At 37.4% G+C, this 19,133-nt stretch overlaps 2 protein-coding genes across 3 annotated transcripts; both read right to left on the bottom strand.

Annotated features, from left to right (window-relative positions):
* Nucleotides 1–649: 649 nt before the first annotated feature.
* On the bottom strand, nt 650–9,487 carry kif17 (kinesin family member 17). Of its 2 annotated transcripts, XM_059538148.1 has the most exons (15): nt 9,384–9,487; nt 9,017–9,278; nt 6,766–6,912; nt 5,977–6,078; nt 5,707–5,896; nt 5,168–5,620; nt 4,993–5,093; nt 4,297–4,453; nt 4,124–4,215; nt 3,891–4,009; nt 3,310–3,538; nt 2,816–3,074; nt 2,395–2,474; nt 1,274–1,400; nt 650–1,181 (listed from the first exon to the last, which is right to left on the bottom strand). In XM_059538148.1, the coding sequence occupies exons 2-15, from the start codon at nt 9,245–9,247 to the stop codon at nt 994–996; spliced, it is 2,475 nt and encodes an 824-aa protein (XP_059394131.1). In that variant the 5' UTR covers nt 9,248–9,278; nt 9,384–9,487; the 3' UTR covers nt 650–993. The 2 variants fall into 2 exon arrangements, with proteins under 2 accessions (XP_059394131.1, XP_059394133.1); XM_059538150.1 differs by having other exon boundaries at nt 650–1,163; nt 9,017–9,481.
* Nucleotides 9,488–11,246: 1,759 nt separating this feature from the next.
* LOC132126517 (SH2 domain-containing protein 5-like) lies at nt 11,247–18,989 on the bottom strand. Its single transcript, XM_059537793.1, has 10 exons — nt 18,853–18,989; nt 18,494–18,580; nt 18,245–18,325; nt 16,132–16,203; nt 15,908–16,054; nt 15,458–15,658; nt 14,739–14,919; nt 13,386–13,491; nt 12,164–12,320; nt 11,247–12,054 (listed from the first exon to the last, which is right to left on the bottom strand). The coding sequence occupies exons 2-10, from the start codon at nt 18,542–18,544 to the stop codon at nt 11,863–11,865; spliced, it is 1,188 nt and encodes a 395-aa protein (XP_059393776.1). The 5' UTR covers nt 18,545–18,580; nt 18,853–18,989; the 3' UTR covers nt 11,247–11,862.
* Nucleotides 18,990–19,133: the final 144 nt, after the last annotated feature.

Here is a 19,133-nt window from a genome sequence, read left to right as displayed (position 1 = left end):
GGATGGCAACCGCTTTTGGTGCATATTCCACGACCTACTGAGGGCGGAAAATACATGTTCTTCTTAAATTCTGTTAATTAATCCTGTGTCTTTTAGATATTTAACAGTATATTGAACACTCTCGCATCTTTATTTAATAGATTTTTCAATTAAAGTTGTGTTTATTTATATCAGAGCACTGTAATTACGACACTCACTACAATGAACTCCACTTATTGAACTGTAGGGGGCTTCAAAGAATCACAAATACACAAAGCGAAACTGTATTTTACTTATCTATTCATTGCATTTAAGTTAGGAGTTAAAAGCAATGACTTCACCTAATTGTTTGGAGTCTGGCTGCAAGAGGTTAATCATCAAAATGTGCACTAGACAGTATGCACTATGACACACACAATCGATTTTGCAAATTGAAGACGGCAACACAAAACAAGATTTGCAACCCATATGTTGAAATTAGTCTATAGAACAAAAGTGAGACTTGATTTTATCCACTCACCTTAAATGAGTTATATAAGTGGCCTAGAAAAAATTATGATGTTTATGGTCTCCATGTTAAATATGATCAGCCATAACCATGATTATAATACTTTCATTTATAGGATAAATCTTAAAAAGGACAAACAAATTTAGACTAGTTTTCCAAGACAAAAATATTTAATGATGTAGATGGTAACAGACATTAAAATAGCACAAAAAGTGGGTTTTCTGTGTTGAGAACTCTCAGTGCAAAATAAAAACCGAGCAGCACGTTAGGTAGCATTATTTATATTACTCCAGGTAGTATTAGTTACAATTCCTATGCAGTGTTTCATGCCACATTATGTGACATTTAGAATTGAAAGTAAGGTCATACAATTACCCTATTTGTCATTAATCACTACTACAGAAATGTCTTTATATACATACATATGAATTAAAAACAGATAAAAGCAGCTTAAATAGATAGAACTTCTAAGATCTCATACGCAAGATTTGTCAAGCCATGTCCTGTCAGTTGCTCTCAGCTGGGATGAACGTCTTGCTCTTCTTGCGTTTTACTTTGCCATGTGCAGGTGGGACTCCAAGGGACTCCAAACGGAAGGGGCGTGGAAGGAGGGATTCCATATTTAGAGGAGACAAACTGGACCCGACAGAGGTCTGGTGCCCTGCACCATTACCAACTGAACCAGATAAATTCACTGTGAGAAAATGATTAGAATGATCAACATTTAGAAACACAACAGTTGCATGAGTGAAACAAGTGAAAATGAATATTGAATCAGTCTCTCACTTGTGTTTTTAATAGAGTCGCCAGCCAACAGCTGACTGCTCCGTTTTGGCTTGAAGTAGTTAGTGGCGATATGCTCGCTATCACTGCGTTTGAGCATTTCCTTGTAGCGGTCCTCGTCCTCTTCCTGCTAAAAAATGGATTTGGACTCATTCAGTGATTCATATTCTGTGGATCTAAAAGACTTTAGATTACACTTTGATTCAGATTACACTTAACCCAGGTTTAACATCTTTTTTTAACCTTAATCTCTGGGTTGAGAACAAAACTTTTTTTTTAAGTGGGACAAGACTACTTTTAACCCTAGTTCACGATAAGAGCTCTTGCATTGCTAACAGAATTTCACTGCATTTGTGACCAATGCTCACCTCTTTAAATATTAAAGCATTTTGTACTTGTCACATACACTTCTTCTAACAAGCTTTATTATTAATTTATTATTTATTTATTATTAAATGTCAAACAGTGAAAGCAAAAACATTAACTGGAATAAAGTAATGCATTATTATTATGAAATATGCAAATAATTAAGGTAACACAGGATTGCTTTAATCCAAGTTAAAAATGACACTCGGACAGAAATATTAAGTGTAAAACCCCTATTTCTGAATGTGGCACATGAATCTGGTATAAGTCTATTTGTAGTGTATCTGTGTATAATTAAAGGTATAAGTTCACCCAAAAATGACAATCCTGTCATGATTACTCACCGTCACGTCGTTCCAAAGCCGTAAAATCTGCCTTCATCTTTAGAACACAAATTAGGATATATTTTATAAATCCAGGAGCTTTCTGAACCTGCATACACAGCAATGCAACTGACACTTTCAAGGACCAGAATTTCTGGACTATTTCTGGGCCAGAAATGTAGTAAGGACATCATTTAAATAGTCCATGTGACATCAGTGGTTCAACTGTAATTTTATGAAGCTACAAAAATAATTTTGAATGTAAAGAAAATAAAAATAAAGACTTTATTCAACAGTATGCTGTCTATGGAGGGGTCAGAAAGCTCTCATATTTCATCAAAATATCTTTGTGAGTAATTAATGACAGAATTTTCATTTTTGAGTGAACTATCCCTTTAGGTGTCAGAATAACTTGTTTTAATGGTGTCTGAATACCACAAAAGGGTCGACAAGGTCTGAGGCAGAATTCCTGCGTGCTGAAAGTCTGCCTGGTGCAATGGCACCTGAAGGGGGGACTGTAGAGCAAGAGACAGAATATACCTTTAAATCACACAAAGAACTGACTGAAACATTTGCTTTAAAACATGTACTATTTTCTGCAAAACAGTGAGTGACCAAGAACCACAGTTTTCGTCCTTCATGAATTAGTATCATAATTATTTTAAAAATGGATTTGGTGTGCTGTTACAGGTAACACGTTTATTCTGAATCAGTTTTAATGCAGAACAAGTTTCTTTTTTCTTCTATGATCACATTAATTAGCACATAAAAGTAAAGTGTATAAAAATTAACTGCGACTTTTATAATTGACTGAACAAAGGTCATAGAGATTCTCTGACACTCCTCAGCACTTCACCTGCAGGTAATGTCGTTTTCTGCACCACCACCTCTGGCAGTTTCCAGGTCCCTCCCTCTTCATCCCACACTGCCTCCTTCCGCAGCCGATCCAGGTTGCTGTAGTTACAGTCCCTGCGCACCAGGGGTGCCATGCGCTCCAAAATTCCTTGAAGGAGCTGGCCTTCCCGCTCCAGACGCCGGATGGTGGCCAGATAATCATCTCTCTCCATCTCAAACTCTGCCTGAAGATCTCTGATCTCCAATTTGGCAGCTTTTAGCTGTTCATCACATAAACAGATGGTTGGACATTTTGGACTGCTTCAACAGTTTCATCTCGTTAGTGAAACTAGAAATCTAATCTAAAAGTAAAAAAAGAAAGATATATTTTTTGGTCGATTTTAAATAATAGTTTCTGTACATTTATCTAATAATTTTAAATAATGTACATATTGTATTCAGAATTAAAGTAAAAGTCAAATGTTCAGTAAACATCTAAGTACTGAAATCTCTCACCTTCTTCTGTGTGTTCTCCAGGTGTCTGCTCTTGGCATGGACTTCCTCCTGAATGGAATCGTATACGTTCAGCAGAACACTGTCACTTTCCTCGCTGCTTTGGCTCAGAGCTTCGATAAGCTGTTTCTTCCTCTGGTCGGCCAGAGTCTTCCTCTGTCTGTGTCTCTGCTTCAGCTCCTCGTTCCTCGCCTGCTCACCACCCACAAACTCCTGCTCCAGCTGCTGCAGCCTTTCAGCCAACAAAACATAGTAGAGACAGCATTATTTATCCCCTGTTTATTAATGTCATCATTTCTATAGCTATTAGGGTGAAATCAAGTAGTTGAGATGACTGGCAAAAATGTCCCAATTAACCTGAATTCACCCCTACCATCTCTTTGAAGTCTATTTCTGTCACTGCATTACATCCAAAACAAATCATGCAACCAGTTGGTATATATTTTGAAGAAAGCAAGCACACTCAAATGGTTGAAGATAGCTCTGAGAAAAGATTTAGTACCATTTGTCTGCAGATGGCATAGTTTCTATGTTTAGTTAACTAATACAAATACAATTTGAAGTTGAAATTCTTGAGGTTTCACCTCTCTAGAACATGCTTCTGGTCCAGCTGACTGGGAGTGGCAACCACAACCATATCTAAAACTGAACTTTCTTCACTGGGAGCTCCTTTGACATTAGCAACAGCAGAAGACCAATTCTCCTACACGAACAAGAGTCATTTAGATTTGTGAGATATAAAAATCCATTAAAAACTCAGTTAGAAAACACATCCTCATGGCCTATTTAAACCCAGTTTCAGTTGAAATCAAAGCACCTCGGGTACACTGTGGTCAGCATTCGACTGTTCCTGTGAAGTCACAGGTGCAGTGATGGGTTCTTCTTTATCCTGGTCCACACAAGGGCCACCTGTAACAAGAAGATCTGACCAGATTTAGAAGATATAGAACCTGAAGATGGACCTAAAGGAAACTGTAGTTTCAACATTACCAGTAGTATGTGCTCGACCAACTCTGGATCTCTCCAAAGAAGAAAGTCTGGTCTCGTATGATGTTCTCAAGGCTGCAATGTCTTGCTGGAGTTTGACTTTGGACTCTTGTTCTGCATCGTACTCGGCCTGTAGCTTCATCAGTTTCTTCTCATATTCCTAAATTTACATGTGCATGTACATTTATCCATTTGGCAGATGTTTCTCTAAAAAAGCGACATACAGTGCATTCAGGGTACACGTTTAATCAGTTCTTGCTTTCCCTGGGAACTGAACCCATGACCTTGGCATTGCTAAAGCCAAATGCTCTACAGTTTGAGCTTCAGGAAGGAAAACAAAAACATTTGGAAACAAAGAAGACAAACTAGATGAATTAATGATCATTTATTTCTATTGACAATAGAGTAAACGCAAAACAGGACACTCATCTACTTACTAGTTTGCTTTAACAGCCTAAAATCGCACTCTTTTAATTTTTAAATAAAGAGCTGAGTCTGAAACAGTTGTAGGAATGTTTAAGTCATGTGACCGTGGAGTAGTTCACTTATAGCCTACGTATTAGCCAACTTTTAGCTTCTGGCAACTGTATTTAGGCTTCAAAATTCACAAAACAGAAAGTTTCCTTAAAAAACTTTAGAGGTGAAGACCTCATCCATATGTGGAAACACATTTAACATTGACTTTAAATCTGTACACACCTCTTTTATCCTGTCTTTCTCTGCCTCGCTCACTGATGTGTTACTCTGGGGTCGTGACAGAGCAGCTAAAGAATCTCCTGATTTCTGACCTTCCAAAAGTGCTGATAACAGAAAGGAAAGTCAACAATGCGCTATTCAAACACATTCAAATTTAAACAATTATTGTGTTTCTTACAGCTGAGTTTGACAGATCCCAGCTGGCCAGAGATTAATGCTCGCAGTTTCTTGATTTCCTCCTGATATTCACGCAGGAGGGCATCTTTTGGGTCCTCGTTGATGCGTGGACGGTTTTGGATGCTCTTGGCACGGTTGGCGTAGCGTAGAGTACTGATGCTCTCCTCATAATTGTTATCGGCAGGTGAGAGACAAGCCACCATGAGGGTACGAGTGTTTCCGCCCAGCGAGTCCTGAAGCAAACGAGTGAGCTTGGAATCACGATATGGGATGTGCTTGGAACGACCGTCTACCAATGCAGATATAACATTGCCAAGGGCTGAAAGGGACAAGTTGATCTTGGTGGCTTCTTGAAGGCGATCTCCAGTAGCGCCGGTTTTCGACTGACGTTCACTTCCTGCAAGGTCCACGAGGTTGAGCTTTCCAGCACGCAAATGTTCTTCACCAGCAGCATCTAAGCTCATAAATAGATTACCAGAGATTATTTATATACATTAATTTACATAGGACTTAGTAAATGTGTATGATTCAGACACCGACCTGTGTTGCAGATCTCCAGATGAATGGTGAATATGGAGTGTGAGCGGGATGAATCTTTGTTCATGAGTGTGTATCCCACAGAGCGATTCCTCCAGCCCTGATCCATGATCCGCTCACATTCCCCAACGCTGTGCACCGTATGCATGGACAGATCCCGTACATACACACCACGCTCCGGATGCTCCTTCAGCTAAAAGACACACAGCAACGAGACATGAAGTCAATGTACACAAGAGTACAATGAGCTGTGTGTGATCAGTGGTTACATACTTCCATCTTCTGTTTGGTCTCTTTTCCCAAAAGGTCTCTGATTTCTTCTTTGTAAATTTCCAGGTAAGAGGCCCGTACAAGGAATTTCGTGTTCTCTGCACACTTTAGAGAAAAAGTTCAATTTTAAGATCACTTTTATCACAATGAATATAGCTCTAATTTTAGGAATTATATTAGAAGTGTTTTTGAAGAATTTCTCTAATGTTTACCAAGTCTGCATTTCTTTGAACAAACATACAGTTAAGACTGTAATACTGAGAAATGTTAGTTCAAATTAAAATAACAGTTTTCTATTGTAATATATTTTAATAATATATTAATTTATTACTGTGATGCGAAGCTGAATTTTCAGCATCATTACTCCAGTCTTCAGTGTCACATGATCTCTCCGAAATCATTCTAATATGCTGATTTGCTAATCAAGAAACATTTCTACCATGTTGAAAACAGTGGTGCTGCTTCATATTTTTGTGGAAACTGAGATACATTTTTTTCAGGATTATTTGATGAATGGATATTCGAAAAGAACTGTTTTTTGAAATAAAAAATATTTTGTAACAATGTACAAGCCTTTACTGTCACTTCTGATCAATTTAATGTGCCATTGCTTATCAAAAGCATTTAAAAAATAAAAATAAAATAAAAATCCTACTGACCCCAAACTTTTGAATGTATTAAGAATATTTTACTTTGTCATTCATATGAAATATTACAAGTCAATGAATAATAGAAGTAAATATGATGTTTTATACTATGATGTTACTATCACATGGCATGCAAATTAGTTACCTGGATTGTCTCAAAGATGTGCTCAAAAGCTCTAGGGATAATTCCCCTCTGGGATGGAGGATCCAGAACACCTTGCATAGTGAATGATTTGCCACTGCCTGTTTGTCCATAAGCAAAAATTGTCCCATTGTAGCCCTCAGTTACACCCTGTTTGCGAGAAAAAAAAAATTATATATATATATATATATATATATATATATATATATATATATATATATATATATATATATATATATACAGGTGCTGGTCATATAATTAGAATATCATCAAAAAGTTGATTTATTTCACTAATTCCATTCAAAAAGTGAAACATATATATTATATTCAATCATTAATGAAGTAATCATTCATTACTCATGACTGATATATTTCAAATGTTTATTTATTTTAATTTTGATGATTATAACTAAAAACTAAGGAAAATCCCAAATTCAGTATCTCAGAAAATTAGAATATAACTTAAGACCAATACAAAGAAAGGATTTTTAGAAATCTTGGCCAACTAAATAGTATGAAAATGAAAAGTATGAGCATGTACAGCACTCAATACTTAGTTGGGGCTCCTTTTGCCTGAAATACTGCAGCAATGCGGCGTGGCATGGAGTCGATCAGTCTGTGGCACTGCTCAGGTGTTATGAGAGCCCAGGTTGTTCTGATAGTGGCCTTCAGCTCTTCTGCATTCTTGGGTCTGGGATATCGCATCTTCCTCTTCACAATACCCCATAGATTTTCCATGGGGTTAAGTTCAGGTAAGTTTGCTGGCCAATTAAGAACAGGGATACCATGGTCCTTAAACCAGTTACTGGTAGCTTTGGCACTGTGTGCAGGTACCAAGTCCTGTTGGAAAATGAAATATGTATCTCCATGAAGTTGGTCAGCAGCAGCAGCAAAAATGAAGTGCTCTAAAACTTCCTGGTATACGGCTGTGTTGACCTTGGACCTCAGAAAACACAGTGAACCAACACCAGCAGATGACATGGCACCGCAAACCATCACTGACTGTGGAAACTTTACACTGGACCTCAAGCAACGTGGACTGTGTGCCTCTCCTCTCTTCCTCCAGACTCTGGGACCCTGATATCCAAAGGAAATGCTAAATTTACTTTCATCAGAGAACATAACTTTGGACCACTCAATAGAAGTCCAGTCCTTTTTGAAGCGAGACGCTTCTGACACTGTCTGTTGTTCAAGAGTGGCTTGACACAAGGAATGTGACAGCTGAAACCCATGTCTTGCATAGGCCTATGCGTAGTGGTTCTTGAAGCACTGACTCCAGCTGCAGTCCTCTCTTTGTGAATCTCCCCCACATTTTTTAATGGTTTTTTTCTCACAATCCTCTCCAGGGTGCGGTTTTCCCTATTGCTTGTACCCTTTTTTTCTACCACATCTTTCCCTTCACCGAGCTCTGTGAACGCAGCTCTGAACAGCCAGCTTCTTTTGCAATGACCTTTTTTTGTCTTGCCCTCCTTGTGCAAGGTGTCAATGGTCGTCTTTTGGACAACTGTCAAGTCAGCAGTCTTCCCCATGTTTGTTAAGCCTACAGAACTAGACTGAGAGACCATTTAAAGGCTTTGCAGGTGTTTTCAGTTAATTAGCTGATTAGAGTGTGGCACCAGGTGTCTTCAGTATTGAACCTTTTCACAATATTCTAATTTCCTGAGATACTGAATTTGGGATTTTCCTTAGTTGTCAGTTATAAACATCAAAATTAAAAGAAATAAACATTTGAAATATATCAGTCTGTGTGTAATGAATTAATATAATATACAAGTTTAACTTAACTTAAGTTTAATATATATATACAATATTTGATTATGTAATTCAAAAACAAAGACAGACAGGCAGACAGACACATAGATAGATAGATAGATAGATAGATAGATAGATAGATAGATAGCTAGATAGATAGATAGATAGATAGATAGATAGATAGATAGATACTCAAAGCTTAATAGTTAGAGTCTAAAGGGCCCAACCTGCACAGCATCTAGTAAATAATCAATAAAAGGAAGGGCTGTAGGTTACTTCCGTGACTGATTTAAACTCTGTGGCGTTCTGTTTCCAGAGACAACAGGGATCAGATAACCATATCTATGGGCATGTACACTGGAAAGGGAATGGCCCCATAGAGGCTGTAGCTGTCACAATGACCATTCCCAAACACACGCGCACACACACACACACACACGCGCACACACACACACGCGCACACACACACACACACACACACACACACACAAATCAATATTACCTCCACCAGAGGATATGCGATCTCGTTATAGATCTGCTCAGTGGAATGACTTATATAATAAGTCCCATCAAATGTGAACTGTTTGGGCGGCTCTTCCGTAGCTCCGGGTTTCTGAATGAAACACTGACAGTGACTGCTGTCAATCGAGACCACCATCTTACAGTTCATGGCCTTCTCTCTCTCGTTCTGAGGTCGACATCTGACGACCACCTTCACGGATTCCGATGCCATCTGGACGGATAGCGTGGGCACTGCTTATCGGCTGAATAGAAATGGAAATAACACTCCAAAGATCAGACTGCAGTGTGCCACGGTCATCTCAGTAAGACAAGCACCTCTTCTGTTATTAGAAACGACGCTTACGAACACTGTCATCCGGTCCGGGTTCCGTAAAGGCCCGTTTGAGGTCAGGCTGCGGCTCGCTGAATTAAATAAAGCAGCGTGTTTCTCTTGCTGCTGCGTTCAGCGTCGCCTAGCAACCTCAAACTTCAGAGGCGCCGGCTGTAGCAGCACAAAGCCCCCAGTGACATGCGCACTGAACATGAAATATTATTAGCAATACATATAATGAGTATCCTGCTTGCACTTATAAATGTTAATATATTTTACATAAAGAAAAAAACTTTTATTACCAGACATTTATTTACTATGGAAGCCCGTTTCCGCCACAGTTGAGAAAAAATATGATTTATTTAAGTCATAGCCTAATAATGAGAAAGTTTCTCATTATTATGACTTAAGTTTCTCAGTATAATAAAACACTTTCTCGAAATAATGACGGGTCATTCCTAGCATTCGGTGCCATTTCAGTCCACGTGCTATAATTTAGAATATTTTCTGTAAAAATCGGTTAATACTTGTTTCTAAATGCGCATCTTACAAAGTTACTGCCCCTAGAACACCATAGAACAAAAATATGTACCCAAAATTAATTAAAAAAGAATTATATTTAAGTGCACGTCCCCAAGTGAGTTTGCATAACTTCAGCCACAAAAAACTGTATAATAAAAATCAAACAAATTCCAATTTTTTTTAATATTGTTGTATATTCTTATTTATATTATTCCTCAACAAAATATCTTTCTTATTTATAAATTTGTAAAGCTTAAAAAAGTCTTTAAAACTCCTAATTAACAGTTCTTAATTCACCATTTTTTAGTGTTTTAGAATGATTCACTGATGTGGTAAAGCATAACAAATCCACCCTGTTATGCTTATTTATAGAGGAAACTGATGATTTTTATTTTTTTCAATTTTGAAAACATGGTCAATAAACAAAGTTAAAAGTCTTCCTCGGTCTCTACGCACTAGCTTGTTGTTCATCACACGAATGACTTTAGCATACAATGCCCCTCCCGTTACTGTGTTGCACTGTAACAGGGGAGACATATAGTTATAGTCAATGTAAAAAAAGATAAATAAGTGTACTTATAATTAATGGTACAATAATTAGTGATACCAGTAAATTTTTACCTTGTGTAGACATTTATTTGGTCCCTATGAGGAAAAAGAAAACAACTTCCTAAAAAAAGTCCTACAGAAAGAAGTGTTCCGAGTTGTGGGGGCTAGGTTTAGGTGCAGTCTTAGATACAAATAAGATTCAGTATAGAAAATACAGATTTTACAGTAGAAAAACCATTACGCCTATGGCATGAACCCATAATGATAGGAATACCAGTTTGTGTATGTGAGAGCAAAATATTATATGCTCTCTGTAACTTTAAATGGTAAAATACAATGTTAAACATATTTAGTAGTCAAATAAAGGGATAGTATAATAAATGAGATCTTATTGTTATATACATAGCAAATGTAAATATTACAATAACTGCATTTAAGACACTTATAAATTGAGATGAGATTGTCCTGTAACAGGGTGGACATTCGGACCTTGCATATGTGAAGAATTTCATAATTATTAAAGAATAATATCCTGAGGTGGACCAATAGATTTTTCTTATGGTGTAACAAGCCCTTCTTCAGATAAAATGATTACATAATAGAAATGTAAAAAAAAAAAAAAAACTCAAAGTGACGGGAACAGGCTTCCATAATTACTCCAAACCCGCAGTATAATTTAATAAAACATGAAAAATAAAGCATAATTATTCTATCCTATCATATCAAAATATACCATACAATCTAGTCTCTGGTTAAACAGCAGTATTCCACTGGTTTCCTTCAAAGTAATGCACATTAAAAAGACACAAAAAAGGAAAAAGGAGACAAATGACTGTAAAATTAGTTTATGCAATGAGGCAAGACACTTAATTTACACTGGTGCAAAGCTAATGACAGAAATGTGTGCATTTATGAGGTGAAGTGTGCAAGAGTTCCAAAACATTAAGAGAGCAAAGCCAGGCAAAGAAGAAAAAAAAAAAATCCCTTCGCTGGACATGTTCAAGTTATCACTAAAAAGCTCTCTTATAAAGTGAGTGGAGAAAGAAAAATGTCCAAAATCAATATAAACACATAATACAGAATTTGAAAGCCATAATAGCTGGGACATAAAATGTATATAGTCTGCACTTTTGCAAAAGCTGTTGAGTAGCTATACATTTACAGCTGACATTTACATGAAAAACGTAAGTGCTCGTTTCCCTAGAAAATAAATTCAAACCAAAACACCAACAATGTGAGAGCTTTAGGTGGGTTGAGGTTATTGCCAACAGGCAAAACAGAAGTGTCCTTTTAAAATATAAAATAAAATTGTGTCAGTGACTTAAGATCCTTGTTAGGAAGGTTTACTAATGTCAGCAGCTCTGTAAAAGTTTAAAATATATAGTATAAAATGTTTTAAAAAAAAACGATTGCATAAAAAAAAAAAATTGCATGAAAGACAGGATTTAAACCCAACTTTGGTTTTTGAATGTGCCTTTCTTCTTGTCCTGCAGCGACCGTGAACTCCTATTCACCATCTCTTCCCAATTGTAGCAGTGGTTGACACGGGCACAGCTCAGAGAACATTCCAGCTCCTCACTGAACTCTGTGTAGTGCTCAATCAAAGCAGCAAGGCTTTCAAAGTCGATGTAAAATTTCTGTAAAAGAACATTAAACATTTGCTACCTTCTACTTCTGATGCAAGTAGTTAAAGAGTGGAGCAAGTAGCTCAAAATACAGACAAAAAAATCTTCCATCTTTGCTCACCTCAAGCCGGAACTTCCCCTTGGAATTCTTAATAGCATGAGTTACCAGTCCTGAGGGAAAGCGGACTACAAGAGACCCACGGTTGGGCTTTTTGGGATGAGGACATAGCAGAAAGGCACCCAAGACATCATCTGCCAGCAATGAAAAACTACAGTCGCTGTAATGGAAACCAGAGGCTCAGCACTACACTGAACATACTAAAGTAAAAGCAAAGTGATTTTACCTTGCTTATTAAAGAGAGAACAATTTTAAATATTAATACTATCAAATGCAATTAAGCTCAACAGACTGCATTTGACAATGAAAATGACTGAATAAAATATTGAACAATGTTCAAAATAAAATTATGCAATTTGGAGAAACATGCAAAAGCTAATATTAAGAAATATTGCTTTAAAATTAATAAAGCGTTGAGATTTACGCAAGTGTGTAAACATTCAAGGAATAGCTCACCCGAAAATTAAATTTTCAGAAAATGTACCCACCTTCAAAGAGTTATTTTCTTCATCAGTCAGATTTGGAGAAATTTAGTATAACATCACTTACTCACCAAAGGATCCTCTGCAATGAATGGGTGCCGTCAGAATGAGAGTCCACCAGCTGATAAAAACATCACAATAATAAATCACAATAATTCACACCAGTCCAGTTCACCAATTAACATCAGAAACAAGCCCATCAAGGCATTTTAACTTTAAATGGTCACTTCATACATAATTCTGAGCTCTCGGTTAAAAATAGTGCTTCCAAAATAAAAGTGTCAGGTGTTGTCTTCTCGCATTAAAATCCAGATAGACACCTATTCAGACTCAGAGATCACTTTTTCACCGGAGAAAGCAATATTGTGTAGAGGAATTTTAGCGCAGCCAGACGCAACAGTTTAAAGTCAAAAACAGAATGATGGATTTGTTTTTTTTACAAACATGCAGCTTTTTCGCGTCGCCAGATATCAACTGAAGGACTGGAGTTTTGTGGATTATTTACATTTTAAGCAGCTGTTTGGACTCATTCTGACGGCAACAATTTACTGCACAGGATTCACTGGTGAGCAATGATGCAACAATAAATCTATCCAAATCTTTTCCCATGAGGAAAAAAACTCATCAAAATCTTAGATGGCCTGAGATAAGTTTCAGCAAATTCTTTACATTTTTGGATCAACTATTCCTTTAAATTTATATAAATAAACAAGACTACATAGTCTTAGTGCACCAGCACTGACCTAGACACGCCAGCCCAGCACCACACTGCTTGAGCCAGAGCTTCTTCTGTCTCGGCTAAACTGGGAGCGCGAGACTTGCATGCTTTTGCACTGGCTTGTTCCTTTTCTGTTTACATGGAATTTTTATACTGTTACATGTATAACATTTAATATTCAATTTAAAATTGAAAAACAACAACAACACTACTAATCCAAATTATGGAAATCCCCATAACCTTTTTGAATCTCCAACCACCAAATCCAAAGATAAATAAGTAAAATAAATTAACCCACTGTGTCTTAAGCCAGCCACCTTAACTAGTGGTCGATCGATATGTGTTTTTTTACAGCCGATGGCGATGCCGATATTTTGAAAACCAGGGGTGCCGATAGCAGATATAAAGCCGATATGATTTTATTATTATTATTAATATTTAAGAAATTTGAAATCATTTGACAATGAATTAAAAAATAAATGTGTAAAAGAAACATGCTTATACTTTAGATGACAGTATTTTTCACAAATAAATACATATTCAATACAAATATAATTAAAAAGAAAGCAAACACTGTAACCAACAGGGCAATCAGTATTATGGGAAGTTTGTGTGCAATATGGGAATCATTCTTTCAAATAAAGCCAGTGTAACCCTCATTTTACATACAGCACACAGTGAAAATGACATGAATATGATTGTGGGCAAAGGCATAATGCGCAGTATAATTTGAAATCACGAGTTTATAGTTTAAGCATTCAATTCACACAGATTGACCGTCACACAGAGAACACGCGATCATGCTGGATAAAAATGCACACTTCACAAGATCTCAAAGCTGGATTCGACCAAGTTTGCAAGGTTTGTGAAAATAAATGTCCATAAGTCATTCAAAGATTTGTTTAAATTATATAAATGCATATTTGCTTAATGCTGACGGCAAACGAGGAAGTATTATAATGTTTGCCTCTCTATTACTAATAGGCCTAATATAAAAGCAACCGTTATAATACTTTCTATACACATTTCTTTGTTGAACCGTTCTCAGATTTTTAGACACTTCTATCCGTGTTAGACAGAACTGTTAAGGACGACATGTTTTTATACAGTCTATGCGACGAACAAGAGAGTATGAGCACTGTGCGCGCTCAGGCACTGCCATAGACTGCATAAAAGGGCACTGCCGCTCTCAGCACAGTCAAAATAAAAGTCCCATCTCGAACACATCGGCCATGCAGAAAAACATATCGGCCAATGAGCCGATATATAGGTCATCAGCTTTGACGATATATCGGTCGACCACTAACCTTAACTATGTGTGTGCATTACCTAATGAACTCTCTCATTCTCGAAAGTGTTCTATGAACACTTATCCCACCTTGTGGTGCACTCAGTTTATCCTGCAGGTGCCGCTGTTTGAGAGGAGTAAATGCAAAAGAGCGATATGCTCCAGAGCTCAGCTCTTTAGTTCGAATCGCCTTTTTATGAATTATAGTCGGAGAAGAAGTGGGGCCTTCTTCAGGACTGCTGACTTGCTCCGTGCTTGGCTGTGAGAACACCTGTTCAGAGAAATTGAGATGAACGCATTGCAGAACAGTGCAGCATTCAAAGTGTTGGAAACTTTCTTATTTACAACAAGCTCGGTTGAAAAAATCTGTAGGTCATGCTGTCAGTTATAAAAAAATAAAAAAACATTTTTTATATATATATTGTGTGTGGGTTTTAAAAATAAAGTATACATATTTTTTAATCAATAATAATATAAATATAATACAAATGATATGATATAAAATATAAATGATATTACTTAAAAATAAATTACATTCAATTGTATATACAATTTATTAAAATATTTAGACTAGATTTAAACAAACAGCTTAATTTTTTTTTTTTGTGATACCAAACCACAAGCTGCAAATGTATGTTTCAATTAACCCCCCAAAAAAACTGGGGGACAAATTTTCTATGGTGAAATAACCAGTAAACCCAGAATATTTAACTAGTACCAAACTAGTACTTGTACCAACTGCTTTTTATGCCATTTGGTTAAGATAATCTTTATAAAAGCAATATATGTTATATGCTGTGAAAACAAACCTTTGCCCCTGGTAGGAGGCCTTGAGTTGGGGCCCTGCGGAAAGACACCAAGGCACTAACACTGAGAGGGAAACCTTGATTAAGCAACGATGGGGCTCGAGTTGGTTTCTTCCCTGAACACTCATCCTGTGCTTCCTCTGGGTGCTTCTCCAGAAAATACAGTTGAAAACAGCGGCAAAGCAGCAGGTTCAGGAACTGGGCCTTTATTTGAGTAAAACCAATGGAACCATTAAATTCTTAGAGTGTTTGAGCAGTTTTTCCCATTTAAGCAAAGCAGCAACAGTCTTGGCAATTCTAAATATCACTACTATGACTTGTAAACCAGAAAACCACATCTTCTAGAACCGACATGTGCAATATTACAATCAAAATATGGCGCTTCAAAACCAAAGTGATTAATAACACACCAACCACAAAACCTTTGCTGGGTTTTGTCAAGTTAATGCTTACAGCTCGAGCATGTCTGGCTCTGAAGAGGTGGCAATAGAGCTGGGCTTCAGAATTTCCAGGATTATGGGAGACAAAGGCAAACTGGGCATCAGTTGGACGGGCGGTGGACAGCGAGACTCGACACATGGCGTGAGCCATGAGGAGCGTCTGATGAGATGCATAACAGAGTTCAACCATGTGACGTACACAGAGAGAAATGTCAGAGATCTTAAAAAAAATCTTACCATTTCATCATCATAAACTTTGACTCCCTTGACAGAGAACCTCAATGAGACCATTCGCTTGCTCTTGCAGTTCTGCAGATAAAGTTCACAAATCATATGTTACCAGTCAAAGTATGGTTATTTTCTAAATTTAGTTTTCATTCAACTAAATTGAATAAACACTGAACTTAATTAAGATGAACAGTGACAAGTGTGTTTTCGGAGCGGTTTAACAGCTGAAACTGTATTCAATTTATAACTGAAGAGCTTAATACTTTTGTTTATTATTATTATTATTATTATTATTAAGCTGCTTTAAAACTTTTATTGTATAAAGCCCTATATAAATAAATATGACTTGATCTTGTATAATATCAAAGTTAATAAAATGATGAAATAATCAAATGAATGCATGTACATAATTTGTCTACAGTCGTGGCCAAAAGTTTTGAGAATTACATAAATATTAGTTTTCAAAAAGTTTGCTGCTAAACTGCTTTTAGATCTTTGTTTCAGTTGTTTCTGTGATGTACTGAAATATAATTACAAGCACTTCGTACATTTCAAAGGCTTTTATCGACAATTACATGACATTTATGCAAAGAGTCAGTATTTGCAGTGTTGGCCCTTCTTTTTCAGGACCTCTGCAATTCAACTGGGCATGCTCTCAATCAACTTCTGGGCCAAATCCAGACTGATAGCAACCCATTCTTTCAGAATCACTTCTTGGAGTTTGTCAGAATTAGTGGGTTTTTGTTTGTCCACCCGCCTCTTGAGGATTGACCACAAGTTCTCAATGGGATTAAGATCTGGGGAGTTTCCAGGCCATGGACCCAAAATTTCAACATTCTGGTCCCCGAGCCACTTAGTTATCACTTTTGCCTTATGGCACGGTGCTCCATCGTGCTGGAAAATGCATTGTTCTTCACCAAACTGTTGTTGGATTGTTGGAAGAAGTTGCTGTTGGAGGGCGTTTTGGTACCATTCTTTATTCATGGCTGTGTTTTTGGGCAAAATTGTGAGTGAGCCCACTCCCTTGGATGAGAAGCAACCCCACACATGAATGGTGTCAGGATGCTTTACTGTTGGCATGACACAGGACTGATGCCAGCGCTCACCTTTTCTTCTCCGGACAAGCCTTTTTCCAGATGCCCCAAACAATCGGAAAGGGGCTTCATCGGAGAATATGCCCCAGTCCTCAGCAGTCCATTCACTATGCTTTCTGCAGAAGATCAATCTGTCCCTGATGTTTTTTTGGAGAGAAGTGGCTTCTTTGCTGCCCTTCTTGACACCAGGCCATCTTCCAAAAGACTTCGCCTCACTGTGTGTGCAGATGCGCTCACACCTGCCTGCTGCCATTCCTGAGCAAGCTCTGCACTGGTGGCACTCCGATCCCGCAGCTGAATCCTCTTTAGGAGACGATCCTGGCGCTTGCTGGACTTTCTTGGAAGCCCTGAAGCCTTCTTTACAAGAATTGAACCTCTTTCCTTGAAGTTCTTGATGATCCTATAAATTGTTGATTTAGGTGCAATCTTAGTAGCCACAATATCCTTGCCTGTGAAGCCATTTTTATGCAAATCAATGATGGCTGCACGCGTTTCTTTGCAGGTCACCATGGTTAACAATGGAAGAACAATGATTTCAAGCATCACCCTCCTTTTAACATGTCAAGTCTGCCATTCTAACCCAATCAGCCTGACATAATGATCTCAAGCCTTGTGCTCGTCAACATTCTCACCTGAGTTAACAAGACGATTACTGAAATGATCTCAGCAGGTCCTTTAATGACAGCAATAAAATGCAGTGGAAAGGTTTTTTTGGGAATTAAGTTAATTTTCATGGCAAAGAAGGACTATGCAATTCATCTGATCACTCTTAATAACATTCTGGAGTATATGCAAATTGCTATTATAAAAACTTAAGCAGCAACTTTTCCAATTTCCAATATTTATGTAATTCTCGAAACTTTTGGCCACGACTGTACAACTAATTGCAAGCACAGAAGCGTATTCATTTAGATCAAAAGGCTCTCAAGACCATTAAAAAGATTTAGTCACGTGTCCAAACTTGTGCATGGTAAATATATGAAAAAGCAAACATACTCTTGAGACTCATTTAACAGTACATAAATTACCTTGAAAGACTTCAGCTGAGTGTGTAGCTGCTGAATCTGATCATCCAAACAACGGTCATCCACAGGAAATGAGCCAATATACTAGACAAAGTCAGTTTTTACTCAGCAAAAGCAACAAAACTGTGAATTCATGATACAAACATGCCAATGTGTGGAATGAATCTATACAATGAAACCACAGACTCTCAATCAACTTAGTTTCAATATCAGATGTAGCCTACTGCATTAAAACATTTAAGACAATTTCACCTTAGCAGATCTTGTAACAATCCCATGTTCCCTTCCAGCTGTCTCTCCCATGTCTCAATCTAAGCCTGGCTTCCTTTGCCTTATTTACTGTTCAAAAAAAGAGGGGGAAAATAAGATAAGTCAAACAGGAATGACACACATTCCTCCAAAATAACGTTATAGGCTGTGCAGCGTTCAGATTCGAGACGTGCCAAAATGAAAGCATGTTTTAAGCCAAACAGTTTCCACAGAAATCGAAAGAAATGTTTTGATTTCGACTTTTTTCCATACTGCTTTAATTGCAACGCTTGAGTATCACTACAATGATCAAGAATGTTCCTGAAATAACAGTAAAACACACAGAAGAAACACAAACTTACAAACATTCGTCCGCGCGACTGAACCTGGCAGGGTGGGTCGATTATCCACCGGGGTTTCGCAATCCTTACTCACCTTATCCTCTAAATCCCGCCTATCTAGAGCCAGACTGGATTCATCGAAAACATATGAACTCTCCGCCTACACCACACAACGATGATTCACATACTTTTCAGGAAACCCGACTCTTTGAAATCAATCAAACCGATTCATTTAAAAGAGTCTGACTTTTCCGAGTCCCGTCAGCAAGGAAAAAGAGAATAAATAATGTTGTTAGGTTAAA

The sequence above is a fragment of the Carassius carassius genome, chromosome 44 (assembly GCF_963082965.1).
Source record: "Carassius carassius chromosome 44, fCarCar2.1, whole genome shotgun sequence".
Lineage (NCBI taxonomy): Eukaryota > Metazoa > Chordata > Actinopteri > Cypriniformes > Cyprinidae > Carassius > Carassius carassius.
The sequence above is the reverse complement of the archived record's forward strand: the minus strand, read 5'-3'. Positions and strand labels throughout refer to the sequence as shown.